Source organism: Macaca mulatta, chromosome 4 (assembly GCF_049350105.2).
Source record: "Macaca mulatta isolate MMU2019108-1 chromosome 4, T2T-MMU8v2.0, whole genome shotgun sequence".
In the NCBI taxonomy this organism is placed as follows: domain Eukaryota; kingdom Metazoa; phylum Chordata; class Mammalia; order Primates; family Cercopithecidae; genus Macaca; species Macaca mulatta.
In genome coordinates, this window is record NC_133409.1 from 101653694 (window position 1) to 101670341 (window position 16648).

General features: G+C 37.6%; 1 protein-coding gene across 6 annotated transcripts in view; it reads left to right on the plus strand.

The window, feature by feature from the left end:
• The window catches only part of CEP162 (centrosomal protein 162), a 108765-nt gene that overhangs the window by 56021 nt on the left and 36096 nt on the right, over window positions 1-16648 (plus strand). For all 6 annotated transcript variants that reach the window (XM_077999688.1, XM_077999690.1, XM_077999689.1 and 3 more), the window contains 4 exons: window positions 1403-1529; window positions 2735-2898; window positions 3724-3828; window positions 15225-15437. In XM_077999688.1, coding sequence (XP_077855814.1) covers window positions 1403-1529; window positions 2735-2898; window positions 3724-3828; window positions 15225-15437 — 609 coding nt within the window. The remainder of the gene's footprint in view (window positions 1-1402; window positions 1530-2734; window positions 2899-3723; window positions 3829-15224; window positions 15438-16648) is intronic.

Sequence of the window (16648 nt, forward strand, 5' to 3'; positions counted from 1 at the left end):
CTCCCTGTGTCCAGGTGTTGTCATTGTTCAACTCCCACTTATGAGTGAGAATATGCGGTGTTTGGTTTTCTCTTCCTGTCTTAGTTTGCTGAGAATTATGGTTTTCAGCTTCATCCATGTCCCTGTAAAGGACATGAACTCATTCTTTTTTATGGCTGCATAGTATTCCATGGTATATATGTGCCACATTTTCTTTATCCAGTCTATCATTATTGGGCATTTGGGTTGGTTCCAAGTCTTTGCTATTGTAAATAGTGCTGCAGTTAACATATGTGTGCATGTCTTTATAGTAGAATGATTTATAATCCTTTGGGTATATACCTAGTAATGGAATTGCTGAGTCAAATTGTATTTCTAGTTCTAGATCCTTGAGGAATCGCCACACTGTCTTCTACAATGGTCAAACTAATTTACACTCCCACTAACAGTGTAAAAGCATTCCTGTTTCTCCACATCCTTGCCAGCATCTGTTGTTTCCTGACTTTTTAATGATCATCATTCTAATGGCTTGAGATGGTATATCATTGTGGTTTTGATTTGCATTTCTCTAATGACCAGTGATGATGAGCTTTTTTTCATGTTTGTTGGCCGCATTAATGTCTTTTGAGAAGAGTCTGTCTATATCCTTCACCCACCCTTTGATGTTTTTTGGGTTTTTTTTTTTTTTTCTTGTAAATTAGTTTAAGTTCCTTGTAGATTCTGGATATTAGTCCTTTGTCAGATGGATACATTGCAAAAATTTTCTCCCATTCTGTAGGTTGCCTGTTCCCTCTGATGATAGTTTCTTTTGCTAAGCAAAAGCTCTTTAGGTTAATTAGATCCCATTTGTCATAGTGGCGGGCACCACCATGCCTGGCTAATTTTGTATTTTTAGTAGAGACGTGGTCTCACCATGTTGGCCAGACTGGTCTCGAACTCCTGACCTCAAGTGATCCGCCCACTTTGGCCTCCCAAAGTGCTGGGATTACAGGTGTTGAACCACCGCGCCTGGCCAACAGAGAGTTTTTGATGGAGAATGACATTAACTGACTGTTCAACAATTCGTGTGGTTGCTGTGAGAATAGACTGTAGGGGCCAGAGGTAGAAGAGGCATACTAATTAAGAGCTTATTACAGTAATCCAAGCAAGAGAATTAGTGGGTCATCAATATGGTTAGTATATGGAAGAAGTTAGAACAGTAGATTGAAAGGTCTTTAATGCTGTGTTGAGATGATTAGAACTGATTTTAATAGGCTATTGCACGCCATTAAAAATTCTGGGGTAGGGCAGGTGGTAACAACATCAGAGCTAAAATTTAGAGAAAATATTTTGCAACAATGTTCATGATGGATTGTGTGAAAGACTATACCACAATTTATTGTGGTTGTAAAATACTTGCTTTTATATTTCTTTGAATATCAAGAAAGAAAAAGACAGTTTATTGGAAGACATCAAAAGACTGAAACAAGACAAACAAGCTCTTGAAGTAGACTTGGAAAAAATGAAGAAAGAGAGGGACCAAGCCAAAGATCAGATTGTTTATGTCACAGGTAAAACACTGAGCTGAAACTGTGTACCTTTATAATCATAACTGTTCTAATGTTGATTGAATGGTATAATCAAAATGCTACTCCTTAAAGTATATTATAATTTTAGAAATATTTTTTAAAATTCATTATTAAAAGATGTGTGAATTTGATTGGGTTTAGTAGGCATAATTGCAAGACAAGAGAAAATCAAGAATTGTTTTGGATTCATGGCATGTATGTTTGGTTGTTCACAAATCTGTCATCCTAGCTAGACTGTGACCTTCCTGAGGGCAAGGCCTGTCTTCTTTTCCCTGGGTCTGGAACTTTGTAGGCTGTTAAGTATTTGCCAAGTGAATAAATAATAGCGCACTGGGTTTTATAAAGAACACATAGATGAATGTGGCATGGTGCCTACTACGTTACGAAAACCAAGGGGAGTAAGATAAGAATACGCATAATATAAGAAAAAGTTACAAACAAACATGATAGGAATTGGGAATCCAAATGAGGGTTCTGGGGCAGAGTGGCATTTGAGCTGGGCCTTGACAGGTAGTAAAATTTGAAAGTGAAGGGATGGAAAGAGGCTGCACAAGTATATTCCATAACTTAGAGTGGCAGAACACAGGGATAGAAACTTAGATCAGAGGAGCCCTTGTTTGCAAAAGATAGGATCTTTCCTCTGCAGTATTATGAACTTCAGTGTTAGATATGTGCAGAGAAATCCATTCTGACCTGTTTGTAAGAAAATGACATTTGCTTCCCTTATCTGTAAAATGTAGAGTAATAACAGTAATGGTATTATCCATTGTAAAAGTTTATTGTAGTAAATAACATAATAAATGGTAATAAGCACTCCTGAATGTCCTGTTACTTTTTAGTATAATTATAGACATTCTTCATTTTTAGTATTTCTTAAATCCAACATTTATTTTCCCATGGAAACAACTTTACTTTTATAATTTTTAAAAGGTCAGTGGAAAATAATTTATCAAAAATTTTCACTTTGCTGTAAGGTTGACGATTTGGATTATAAACAGTCTCTTATTTCTTTTGGTTAATAGATTAAGCTAGATACTATGTTGTATACATTACTTGTTTTATGCATCTTATTTTTTCATAATGCTGTCATTAGATGGGCATTGGTTTTCATTTAAAATCTTTTAATTTAGTTTATTTCCATATTTTGGAGAACAACAAGCAGGTTATTGAGTTATTTTATCTTATAGGTGAAAAATTATATGAAATAAAAATTTTAGAAGAAACACATAAACAAGAAATCAGTCGTCTGCAAAAAAGATTACAGTGGTATGCTGAAAATCAGGAACTTCTGGATAAAGATGCACTTCGGCTTAGAGAAGCAAATGAGGAAATTGAGAAACTCAGACTTGAGGTAATGGATCATTTCAGAATGTATTTCTTCTCTAGATGCATCCTGTTATCTGTAATATCAGTTCTATGTAACCTTTTGTCATTGCATCATTACTCTGAACTATTAATTAAGATCGCTGGTTTGCTTTTAGATATATAGTCTATTTTAAATTAGACTGAGAATAAATATAAGCTCCTTATCACAACCTGTCAGGCCTCCATGGGGTCCAAACCCTGCCTGCCTCTTCAGTGTCATCGGATACCACACTCCCCTGAGTCACTCTTCTCCAGCCACATCAGAGGTCATCTGATTCTTGAACATGCTGGACTCATTCCACTTGTTTTCTTGGCCTGGAATACTTTGGCCTGAGTTCTTTCTGTGTCTCACTCCTCCTCCTTGTTCCTGTTGGCTCAAATATCTACTTTCTAGAAAAGATGTTTCCTGACTCCCTTTCCTAATGTAGCTGCCAATCTCTCAACTTCTGGTTCTTTGTTCCTATCCCTTCACTCTGTTTTATTTTCTTCTTAGCCTTTACCACTCTGAAGGTTTTTCATTTTCCCTTTGATTTACTTTATTTATTAGCTTATCAACTCTCTCCCTCTACTAGAGCATAAGCATCTTGGGAGCAGGGACCTAGTTTCTCTCGTTTGCCATCCATATCTCCTGCCAGATCTAGGAAGTGCCTGGAACTTGGGAGGAGCTCAAGGAATTTGAGGCATTAATTCCCCAAATTTTGCTGAGGAATTGATAAATGAATGAGTACCTAATATTATGCTTCCTCCCACCCCCGGAACTTTTCTGTTACATTTAAATATGCTTCTTAGCATGTTATTTATTTATTGACAGATTGAGAAACTGAAAGCTGAATCTGGGAATCCATCTATTCAGCAGAAGATACGCTTAAAAGATAAAGCAGCAGATGCCAAAAAAATTCAGGATCTGGAGCGACAAGTATGTGTTCAGGGTAAATTTTCATGAGCATATTTTATGTATAGTGCATTTTGGTTTTCTCTTTTGTTTCAGGAGTTCCCATGAGATGGAGTCGACCTGGAAATTTTTGTTTTAAAGTATTTACATTAGTAAAAGTAATAACATCATTTTATGTACCTACAGCTTTATAATTACAGAATTTTTAGACTAATGTGCCTCATTTGTAAGATGGTAGACCTGCTCATAAAAGGTAATTTGGTACCGTAGCTCTGTTAGACATCTAGGAAGAAGGAAGTAGAATTTTGAAACTCTGGATATAGAGTTAGGATTTCTCTTCCTGACCATTGACAGCTGAGAGAGGAGTATAGGAGGGAGATCCCTGAGTTGGGAACATGCTGGTAATGCTTGGGAAATGTTACAAAACAGCCTATAAACAAAATATTCAGCTTCCCAAAGAGCTGGCCATTATCTTGAGCCCTTTCTTACTGTTCAGACTTAGAAATACTCATTTTGTGGTCAGCGTGGAAGACCTTTAGTCATAAAGTGAAGCTTATTAAAATAAAGATTTTTTTATTTAAGTATTTGTTTTAGGAGGTAGGATTATTTTTTCCTTCTGTTTTTAAAACACTGTAATATAGCATTTATATTCATAACTAAATATTTTAAAACAAAATATGAATTGCCAGCCTTGTTCATAAGGGAGCAATATTCTGTAGTCAAGTCATGGTACTTAAACATATAGGTATTATTCCATCATAAATCCAAAACTGTGAGGTCATTACTGGGCTGAATATTATCCCAGTTTTATGAGAAGAAGGAAAACTAAGCAAAGAATTAACTTTATTACTTTTACAAGACCTATTTTTATATTAAAAGGTATGACTGAGTAGATTGGATCAGGGTCAAGAAAGGATCAGCCAAACGTGGTATGAAGAACTAGAAATATCTGGCCAGGCCAGTGGCTCATGCCTATAATCCCAACACTTTGGAAGCCGAGGCGGGAGAATCGCTTGAAGCCGGGAGTTCAAGACCAGGCTGGCCAACATGGTGAAACGCCCTCTCTACTAAAAAATAGAAAAATTAGCCAGGCATAGTTTTAGCTGGGCATGGTGACACACACCTGTAATCCTAGCTACTTGGGAGGTTGAGGCAAGATAATTGCTTGAACCTGGGAGAAATAAGTTACAATAAGCCAAGATTGTACCATTGTACCTCAGCCTGGGTGATGGAGCGAGACTCCATCTCAAAAAAGAAAAAAAAGTAAATAAATAATTAATTTTAAAAAAAGAACTAGAAATATTCTGAAGTGAGTATAGTCTGGCATTGCTTGGATTTTCTTTAGTGCTAAAGATTTAGATTAGCCAATCTAAGAAGCCATCCAGAAGTGGGAGAGAAAAAACACCAAAGGAGCTACTTCTTTATTAGATGACTTATTTTAAGAGAAATTATGTAGAATTGATCCATATTGGTCAGACATACACTGCTTTATAAAAGTAACCTCCCTTTTTTATTAATGCTTTTATTAAACATTAGTTCATCATCTTACATTTTTCTAAAATAATTTTCTATGTAGTTGGATTGCTGCATGTACATTTCAGATCATGTTTATTTAGTTTCCATGAGCATTTCTATCCTGATATTTTAAACCTTAATACATATTTTTTAATCAAGGTATATCACAATATAGTTAGAATAATTATGGAGCAATATTCTTTTTTATTATTATTATTATACCTTAAGTTCTAGGGTACATGTGCACAACGTGCAGGTTTGTTACATATGTATACATGTGCCATGTTGGTGTGCTGCACCCATTACCTCATCATTTACATTAGGTATATCTCCTAATGCTATCCCTCCCCCCACCCCCTCCGCACAGTAGGCCCCAGCATGTGATGTTCCCCTTCCTGTGTCCAGGTGTTCTCATTGTTCAGTTCCCACCTATGAGTGAGAACATGCGGTGTTTGGTTTTCTGTTCTTGTGACAGTTTGCTGAGAATGATGGTTTCCAGCTGCATCCATGTCCCTACAAAGGACACGAACTCATCCTTTTTTATGGCTGCATAGTATTCTATGGTGTATACGTGCCACATTTTCTTAATCCAGTCTGTCACTGATGAACATTTGGGTTGATTCCAAGTCTTTGCTATTGTGAATAGTGCTGCAGTAAACATACATGTGCATGTGTCTTTATAGCAGCATGATTTATAATCCTTTGGGTATATCCCCAGTAATGGGATGGCTCGGTCAAATGGTATTTCTAGTTCTAGATCCTTGAGGAATCGCCACACTGTTTTCCACAATGGTTGAATTAGTTGACAGTCCCACCAACAGTGTAAAAGTGATCCTATTTCTCTACATCCTCTCCAGCACGTATTGTTTCCTGATTTTATAATGATTGCCATTCTAAGTGGTGTGAGATGGTATCTCATTGTGGTTTTGATTTGCATTTCTCTGATGGCGAGTGATGATGAGCATTTTTTCATGTGTCTGTTGGCTTTTGAGAAATGTCTGTTCATATCCTTTGCCCACTTTTTGATGGGGTTATTTGTTTTTTTTCTTGTAAATTTGTTTGAGATCTTTGTAAGTTCTGGATATTAGCCGTTTGTCAGATGAGAAATTGTCTCCCATTCTGTAGGTTGCCTATTCACTCTGACGGTAGTTTCTTTTGCTGTGCAGAAACTCTTTAATTTAATTAGATTTGTCAATTTTGGTTTTTGTTGCCATTGCTTTTCGTGTTTTAGACATGAAGTCCTTGCCCATGCCTATGTCCTGAATGTTATTACCTAGGTTTTCTTCTAGAGTTTTTATGGTTTTAGGTCTAACATTTAAGTCTCTAATCCATCTTGAATTAATTTTTGTATAAGGAATAAGGAAAGGATCCAGTTTCAGCTTTCTACTTATGGCTAGCCAATTTTCCCAGCACCATTTATTAAATAGGGAATCCTTTCCCCCTTTCTTGTTTTTGCCAGGTTTGTCCAAGATCAGATGGTTGTAGATGTGTGGTATTATTTCTGAGGACTCTGTTCTGTTCCATTGGTCTATATCTCTGTTTTGGCACCAGTACCATGCTGTTTTGGTTACTGTAGCCTTGTAGTATAGTTTGAAGTCAGGTAGCGTGATGTCTCCAGCTTTGTTCTTTTGGCTTAGGATTGTCTTGGCAATGCGGGGTCTTTTTTAGTTCCATATGAACTTTAAAGCAGTTTTTTCCAATTCTGTGAAGAAAGTCATTGGTAGCTTGATGGGGATGGCATTGAATCTATAAATTACCTTGGGCAGTATGGCCATTTTCATGATATTGATTCTTCCTATCCATGAGCATGGAGTGTTCTTCCATTTGTTTGTGTCCTCTTTTATTTCACTGAGCAGTGGTTTGTAGTTCTTCTTGAAGAGGTCCTTTACATCCCTTGTAAGTTGGATTCCTAGGTATTTTATTCTCTTTGAAGCTATTGTGAATGGGAATTCATTCATGGTTTGGCTCTCTGTTTGTCTGTTACTGGTGTATAAGATTGCTTGCGAGTTTTGCACATTGATTTTCTATCCTGGGACTTTGCTGAAGTTGCTTATCAGCTTAAGGAGATTTTGGACTGAGACGATGGAGTTTTCTAAATATACAATCATGTCATCTGCAAACAGGGACAATTTGACTTCTTCTTTTCCTAACTGAATACCCTTTATTTCTTCCTCTTGCCTGATTACCCTACCCAGAACTTCTAACACTATGTTGAATAGGAGTGGTGAGAGAGGGCATCCCTGTCTTGTGGCAGTTTTCAAAGGGAATGCTTCCAGTTTTTGCCCATTCAGTATGATATTGGCTGTGGGTTTGTCATAAATAGCTCTTATTATTTTGAGATACGTTCCATCAATACTGAATTTATTGAGAGTTTTTAGCATGAAGGGCTGTTGAATTTTGTCAAAGGCCTTTTCTGCATGTATGGAGATAATCATATGGTTTTTGTCTTTGGTTCTGTTTATATGCTGGATTACGTTTATTGATTTGCGTATGTTGAACCAGCCTTGCATCCCAGGGATGAAGCCCACTTGATCATGGTGGATAAGCTTTTTGATGTGCTGCTGGATTCTGTTTGCCAGCATTTTATTGAGGATTTTTGCATTGATGTTCATCAGGGATATTGGTCTAAAATTCTCTTTTTTTGTTGTGTCTCTGCCAGGCTTTGGTATCAGGATGATGTTGGCCTCATAAAATGAGTTAGGGAGGATTCCCTGTTTTTCTGTTGATTGGAATAGTTTCAGAAGGAATGGTACCAGCTTCTCCTTGTACCTCCGGTAGAGTGCGGCTGTGAATCCGTCTGGTCCTGCACTTTTTTTGGTTGGTAGGCTATTAATTATTGCCTCATTTTCAGAGCCTGCTATTGGTCTATTCAGGGATTCAGCTTCTTCCTGGCTTAGTCTTGGGAGAGTGTAAGTGTTCAGGAAATTATCCATTTCTTCTAGGTTTTCTAGTTTATTTGCGTAGAGGTGTTTATAGTATTCTCTGATGGTAGTTTGTATTTCTGTGGGGTCAGTGGTGATATCACCTTTATCATTTTTTATTGCATCTGTTTGATTCTTCTCTCTTTTCTTCTTTATTAGTCTTGCTAGCGGTCTATCAATTTTGTTGATCTTTTCAAAAAACCAGCTCCTGGATTCATTGATTTTTTTGGAGGGTTTTTTATGTCTCTATCTCCTTCAGTTCTGCTCTGATCTTAGTTACTTGCTTTCTGCTAGCTTTTGAATGTGTTTGCCCTTGCTTCTCTAGTTCTTTTAATTGTGATGTTAGGGTATCAATTTTAGATCTTTGCTGCTTTCTCTTGTGGGCATTTAGTGCTGTAAATTTCCCTCTGTGCGATGCTTTAAATGTGTCCCAGAGATTCTGGTATGTTGTATCTTTGTTCTCATTGGTTTGAAAGAACATCTTTATTTCTGCCTTCATTTCGTTATGTACCCAGTAGTCATTCAGGAGCAGGTTGTTCAGTTTCCATGTAGTTGAGTGGTTTTGATTGAGTTTCTTAGTCCTGAGTTCTAGTTTGACTTCACTGTGGTCTGAGAGACAGTTTGTTATAATTTCTGTTCTTGTACATTTGCTGAGGAGTGCTTTACTTCCAATTATGTGGTCAATTTTGGAATAAGTGTGATGTGGTGCTGAGAAGAATGTATATTCTGTTGATTTGGGGTGGAGAGTTCTATAGATGTCTATTAGGTCTGCTTGCTGCAGAGATGAGTTCAATTCCTGGATATCCTTGTTAACTTTCTGTCTCGTTGATCTGTCTAATGTTGACAGTGGAGTGTTGAAGTCTCCCATTATTATTGTATGGGAGTCTAAGTCTCTTTGTAAGTCTCTAAGGACTTGCTTTATGAATCTGGGTGTTCCTGTATTGGGTGCATATATATTTAGGATAGTTAGCTGTTCCTGTTGAATTGATTCCTTTACCATTATGTAATGGCCTTCTTTGTCCCTTTTGTTCTTTGATGGTTTAAAGTCTGTTTTATCAGAGACTAGTATTGCAACCCCCGCTTTTTTTTGTTCTCCATTTGCTTGGTAGATCTTCCTCCATCCCTTTATTTTGAGCCTATGTATGTCTCTGCGTGTGAGATGGGTCTCCTGAATACAGCAGACTGATGGGTCTTGACTCTTTATCCAGTTTGCCAGTCTGTGTCTTTTAATTGGAGCATTTAGTCCATTTACATTTAAGGTTAATATTGTTATGTGTGAACTTGATCCTGTCATTATGATACTAGCTGGTTATTCTGCTCATTAGTTGATGCAGTTTCTTCCTAGGATCGATGGTCTTTACATTTTGGCATGTTTTTGCGATGGCTGGTACCGGTTGTTCCTTTCCATGTTTAGTGCTTCCTTCAGGATCTCTTGTAGGGCCGGCCTGGTGGTGACAAAATCTCTAAGCATTTGCTTGTCTGTAAAGGATTTTATTTCTCCTTTACTTATGAAACTTAGTTTGGCTAGATATGAAATTCTGGGTTGAACATTCTTTTCTTTAAGAATGTTGAATATTGGCCCCCAGTCTCTTCTGGCTTGTAGAGTTTCTGCCAAGAGATCTGCTGTTAGTCTGATGGGCTTCCATTTGAGGGTAACCCGACCTTTCTCTCTGGCTGCCCTTAAGATTTTTTCCTTCATTTCAACTTTGGTGAATCTGGCAATTATGTGTCTTGGAGTTGCTCTTCTTGAGGAGTATCTTTGTGGCGTTCTCTGTATTTCCTGAATTTGAATGTCGGCCTGCCTTACTAGGTTGGGGAAGTTCTCCTGGATGATATCCTGAAGAGTGTTTTCCAACTTGGTTCCGTTTTCCCCGTCACTTTCAGGCACACCAATCAGACGTAGATGTGGTCTTTTCACATAATCCCCTATTTCTTGGAGGCTTTGTTCATTTCTTTTTACTCTTTTTTCCCTATACTTCTCTTCTCACGTCATTTCATTCATTTGATCTTCAATCACTGATACTCTTTCTTCCAGTTGATGGAGTCAGTTACTGAAGCTTGTGCATTTGTCACATAGTTCTCGTGTCATAGTTTTCATCTCTATGAGTTCTTTTACGGTCTTCTCTGCATTGATTATTCTAGTTATCCATTCATCCATTCTTTTTTCAAGGTTTTTAGTTTCTTTGTGCTGGGTACGTAGGTCCTCCTTTAGCTCTTAGAATTTTGATTGACTGAAGCCTTCTTCTCTAAACTCGTCAAAGTCATTCTCATCGAGCTTTGTTCCATTGCTGACAATGAGCTGCGTTCCTTTGGAGAGGGAGATGTGCTCTGATTTTTTGAATTTCCAGCTTTTCTGCACTGCTTTTTCCCCATCTTTGTGGTTTTATCTGCCTTTTGTCTTTGATGATGGTGACATACTGATGGGGTTGTGGGTGTCCTTTCTGTTTGTTAGTTTTCCTTCTAACAGTCAGGACCCTCAACTGCAGTCTTTTGGAGTTTGCTTGAGGTCCACTTCAGACCCTGTTTGCCTGGGTATCAGCAGTGGAGGCTGCAGAAGATAGAATATTGCTGAACAGCGAGTGTTGCTGTCTGATTCTTGCTCTGGAAGCTTTGTCTCAGAGGTATAGCCAGCCGTGTGATGTGTGGTGTTGGTCTGCACCTAGTGGGGGATGTCTCCCAGTTAGGCTACTTGGGTCAGGGACGCACTTGAGCAGGCAGTCTGTCCATTCTCAGATGTCAACCTCCGTGCTGGGAGAACCACTGCTCTCTTCCCAGCTGTCAGACAGGGACATTTACATCTGCAGAGGTTTCTGCTGCTTTTTGTTTAGCTATGCCCTGTCCCCAGAGGTGGAGTCTACAGAGGCAGGCAGGCCTCCTGGAGCTGCGGTGGGCTTCACCAAATTTGAGCTTCCCTATGGCTTTGTTTACCTACTTAAGCCTCAGCAATGGCAGGCACCCCTCCCCCAGCCTCGCTGCCGCCTTGCAGTTAGATCTCAGACTACTGTGCTAGCGTTGAGGGAGGCTCCGTGGGCGTGGGACCCTCTGGGCCAGGTGTAGGATATAATCTCCTGGTGTGCCATTTGCAAAGACCCTTGGTAAAGCGCCCTATTAGGGTGGGAGTTACCCGATTTTCCAGGTGTCGTGTGTCTCAGTTTCCTTTGGCTAGGAAAAGGAATTCGCTTACCCCTTGCACTTCCCAGGTGAGACGATGCCTCGCCCTACTTCAGCTCTTGCTGGTCAGGCTGCACTCTCTGACCAGCACTGACTGTCTGACATGCCCCAGTGAGATGAACCCGGTGCCTCAGTTGAAAATGCAGAATTCACCCATCTTCTGTGTTGCTCACTGTGGGAGCTGGAGGCTGGAGCTGTTCCTATTCGGCCATCTTGGGTGCCCCTCACAATATTCTTAAATAGACTAATTATAAATTATCTATTTTTAAATAGAATATAAGTCAAAATGGAGCTAATTAGATGTATATTGTAATGAAAATTTTAGATTGTGTTTGTACTTTTTTTTATTTAATGGAATATTTCATGGTTTAACTTTCAATGAGAGTTAAAAAAAGTTTACTTTGTATACCGGTCAAACTGGCATTTTTGACCAAAGAATAATACTGAAAAGCAAAATTAAAGAAAATACAAATAAAATCTCATTTTTCCCAAAAAAAAGTATATATTTCAAGATATCAAAATCAGATTGAAAATGTTTAAATTTTTAAATAAATACATTAATTTAAAATGTTAAATTTATAAAATCTAGTTCTCCTTTTAAGATATGTAGTGTTGGTATGTATACATGAATTTTCATATACCTACAACTAACTCAATTAACTAATATCAGAGGAAACAAAGCTTTGAATTTTTCAGGTGAAAGGAATTACTAGTATTCGTAGGTGGATATATCCCAATTTATGATATATCAATAAATGTGTAAGCGTTTTCACAAATGGATTTATATTAACTTTGCAAATCATATGCCCCTTAGATACCTAATATGAACAGGATTTTGAGCACCAGCAAACCATCTTACCTTAGGAGATGAAATCATCATAAAAGCCAACAATTACCAAGCTCTCACTATATGCTGCACACTCTAAGTGCTTACCAAGATGAAAGTCATTTGATCCTCAATTATATCAACCCTTTGAAATTGCTACTGTTACCATCCCCATCTTACCCAGGAGGCAAGAGAAATTTAAATTGAGGGATTAGTTGACACAGGGTCCTAAAGCTGGTGGCACAGTCTAACCCAAATATGCTCTTAACTGACACTAGACTGCCTCTCAGGTGCTATTTTGTTGCGTGCTCATAGGCTAGAAGACAGTTCAACAAAGAATTCAGTGTTTGTGTGTTTTGCAAAGATGTCTTCACCATAATAGGTTTTAAAAGCGTGTATATAGACAGGCACATATAATAAGCTGTCATTTCTGTGGACCCTAATGTGTTTCTTTCATTATATAATATGTCATTATTTTTTAGATTAAATGAAAAGTATCCAGTCCTTTATGAAGACTTCATTAAATGTTATCTAGTCCTCCTTGCTTTCCAATTAAAATAAATTATTTTAAAGTAGATTAAACTTTACTTGGACCAGGAGATTGGGGTGGAGTAGAGCTTTAGGCAGAGTCAGGGGCTTAGAAAGCTGAATGTTCATTGCAAAAAGTTTACACACTCATGTGCATGTAAGTAATTTTTCAATCAGTACAGTGTAGAAGCACTATCATATGAAGGAGTCTGGAAAAAAGAGAAGGGGAGAGCTTTGTGCACAAGAGGACTGGTTATTACTAATTGAAAGTCTGAAGACATACATATATATATATATATTTTTTTTTTTTTTTTGAGATAGTGTCTCACTCTTCACTCAGGCTGGAGTGCAGTGGCACGATCCTGGCTCACTGCAACCATCTGCCTCCTGGGTTCAAGCAGTTCTCCCACTTCAGCCTCCTGAGTAGCTGGGACCACAGGTGTGTACCACCATGCCCGGCTAATTTTTGTATTTTTTTAGTAGAGACAGGGTGTCACCCTGTTGGCCATGGCTGGTCTGGAACTCCTGACCTCAAGTGATCCACCTGCCTTGGCCTCCCAAAGTGCTGGGATTACAGGCATGAGCCATCATACCCAGCCCTGAAGATATATTTCTAATGAATGTAAGAGAATTTCTGTAAATAAACCAATAGGTAATTAGACAATATACTTTAAAATTTTTTATCAGATAATCTAGGGATGTAAAATTTGAAATTAATTTGTGCTTCTGTGCATTTGATTCAATCTGGAGATATGCTATAAGTATCTCTGAAATCTTGACAAGTGTAGCATAATCTAAGTTTATGCATTAAATTGCTTTATTTTACATATATTTGTGACCTTATATATGTTTCAAAATTTTTACTGTTTTATTTTTATAGATTTAGGGGGTAGAAGTGCAGATTTCTTACAGGCATATATTGCATAGTGGTGAAGTCTGGCCTTTTAGGGTAACCACTACCCAAATAATGAACGCTGTACCTGGTAGGTAATTTTTTAGCCCTCACTGCCTCCCACCCTGCCACCTTTTATAGTCTCCAGTGTCTGTTATTCCAGTCTGTATATACATATGTACTCATTGTTTAGCTCCCACTTATAAGTGAGAACATGTGGAGTTTTACTTTGTTTCTGAGTTATTTCACTTGGGATAATGGCCTCCAGTTCCATCCATGTTGCTTTAAAACATGCTTTTATTATCTTCTATGGATGAATAGTGTGTGTTTGTTTGTGTGTGTGTGTGTGTCTTTTTGATACAGTATATTTTCCTTTCAATCCTAGTAGTGGAATTGCTGGATGAAATGGTTCTCTTTTTAGGTCTCGAGAAATGTCCATACTGTTTTCCATAATGATTTTACTAATTTGTACTCCCACCGACAGTATACAAGTGTTCCCTTTTCTCCACATCCTCACTAACATCTGCTGTTTATTAACTTTCTAATAACCCTTATGACTGGTGTAAGATGGTACCTCAGTGTGGTTTTAATTTGCATTTATTCGGTGATTAGTGATGTTGAGCATTTTTTCATATTTTTTGGCCACTTGTATGTCTTTTGAAAAATGTGTGTTCATGTCCTTTGCCCACTTTTTAATGGGGTTATTTAAGTCCCATTTGTTTATTTTTGGTTTTGTTGCATTTGCTTTTGGGGAGTTGGACATAAATCCTTTCCTGGGCCAGTGTTCAGAAGAGTTTTTCTTAGAAATTTTTCTAGGATTTTTATAGTTTCAGGTCTTAGATCTTTAATGCATCTTGAGTTTATTTTTATATAAGGTGAGAAGTGTGAGTTCAGTTTCGTTCTTTTGCACATGACGGTCCATTTTTCCCAGCACTGTTTATTGAATAGGGTGTCCTTTCCCTAGTGTATATTTTTGTTGACTTTGTCCAAGATCAGTTGATTGTAGGCATGTGGCTTAATTTCTGGGTTCTCTATTCTGTTACATTGATCTATGTGTCTATTTTTATCAGTACCATGCTGTTTTGGCTGCTATAGCCTTGTAGTACAATTTGAAGTCAGGTAATGTGATACCTCCAACTTTGTTCTTTTTGCTTAGGACTGCTTTGGCTATTCGGCGTCTTTTTTGGTTCCATATGAATTATAGGGTTGGTTTTTCTAATTCTGTAAAAAGTGACTTTGGTAATTTGATAGGAATTGAATTGAATTTGTAGATAGCTTTGGACAGTATGGTCTTTTTAACTATACTGATCCTTCCAGTCTATGCACGTGGGATGTTTTTCCATTTGTTTGTGTCACGGTTTTCTTTATCAGTGTTTTGTAGTTCTCCTGGTACACATCCTTCACCTTCTTGCTTAAATGTATTCCTAGGTAGTTCTTGACTTGGTCCTCAGCGAGATTGTTATTGTTATATAGAAATGCTACTGATTTCTGTAGATTGTGTCCTGAAACTTTACTGAATTCATTTATTAAATCTAAGAGTTTTTTGGTGGAAAATATGTCTTAATAGGTTAAGGAAATGGAAGGGATTCTGAAGAGAAGATATCCCAATTCTTTACCTGCTTTAATATTGGCTGCATCAGCAGCTGGTGATACAGTGGATAAAAATACAGTAGAATTTATGGAGAAAAGGATAAAAAAACTAGAAGCTGATCTGGAGGGCAAAGATGAAGAAGCAAAGAAAAGCCTTCGTACCATGGAACAACAGTTTCAGAAAATGAAGGTAAGTGCTAAGTAGCCTCAGAGATAAATAAAGGTCAGAGATGGACAATGGGGGCTGGCATTTCTTAGGATCTCACTTTAACAAATAGCTATAAACATTCTTTCCCATGAAACCTTTACCACTGGTATCAATAGGTGCAAAAGAAACCAAGTCCATCCTATTTTGGTGTCCTCTTTCAGCAACTTTTCTTTTTATTTCTGACAGAATAATCAAACACAAGATAATCTTTACATCACCTCTCTCAATATTAGAATTAGTGGAAATTAAGTCATGAAAAAGCAGAATAAAACACACTTGATATGTATTCAGTACAAAAGGAAAAAAGAAATTACCATGTTTGAAAATATTTTCACTGAAATTTATCTAGAGAAGGGTAAGGGAATAAGACAGAAGTATGCACTTTAGGAACAGCGGGTAGGGGAGCATCTTCCAGAAATGTCTTACTTTCTGAGTTTTCCATTATTTTGTGAAACAGGAATGAATCAGAAAATACAAGTGCTAGAACAGACCAAGTATGAAACAGGACATATTTAATTTACTTTAAAAAAAATTTTGTAGACCAATAACAGTTATAGATTATTTTTAAAAATTTGTTGAGCACATGGTTTCTGTCAGGAATTCATGCTAGATACTTTCATAAATATCTCTGTTCATCTTGCATAATCCTTCCAAACACCTGTGAGGAGTAGATATTGTTAACACTATTTTGCAGATGAGGGAGCTGAGATGTTCTAGGAAGTTCATCTCAATTCTCCACAGATTTATATTTTGAGAAAAGCGACAAATGAAAGAACATTAGATTCCAGAAAAAGTAGAAGGTTGATAACCGGGAAATAATACAGTGGCCTGGTAATTAAGGTCACATCAAGGAGGTTGGGTTTCTTCCATTCCACCCACTTTTACACATAGATAGATAGACGGATGGATGGATGGATAGATGGATGGATGGATGGATGGATGGATGGATGGATGGATGGATGGATGGATGGATGGATGGATGGATGGTTGGTTGGATGGATGGATGGATGGATGGATGGATGGATGGATGGATGGATGGATGGATAGATAGATAGATAGATAGATAGATAGATAGATAGATAGATAGATAGATAGATAGATATAGACAGATAGATACAGATAGATACAGAGATATAGAGATACAGATCCCTGATAACATGCTGGTATCAATTACCAGCATGGAGTCTAGCAAA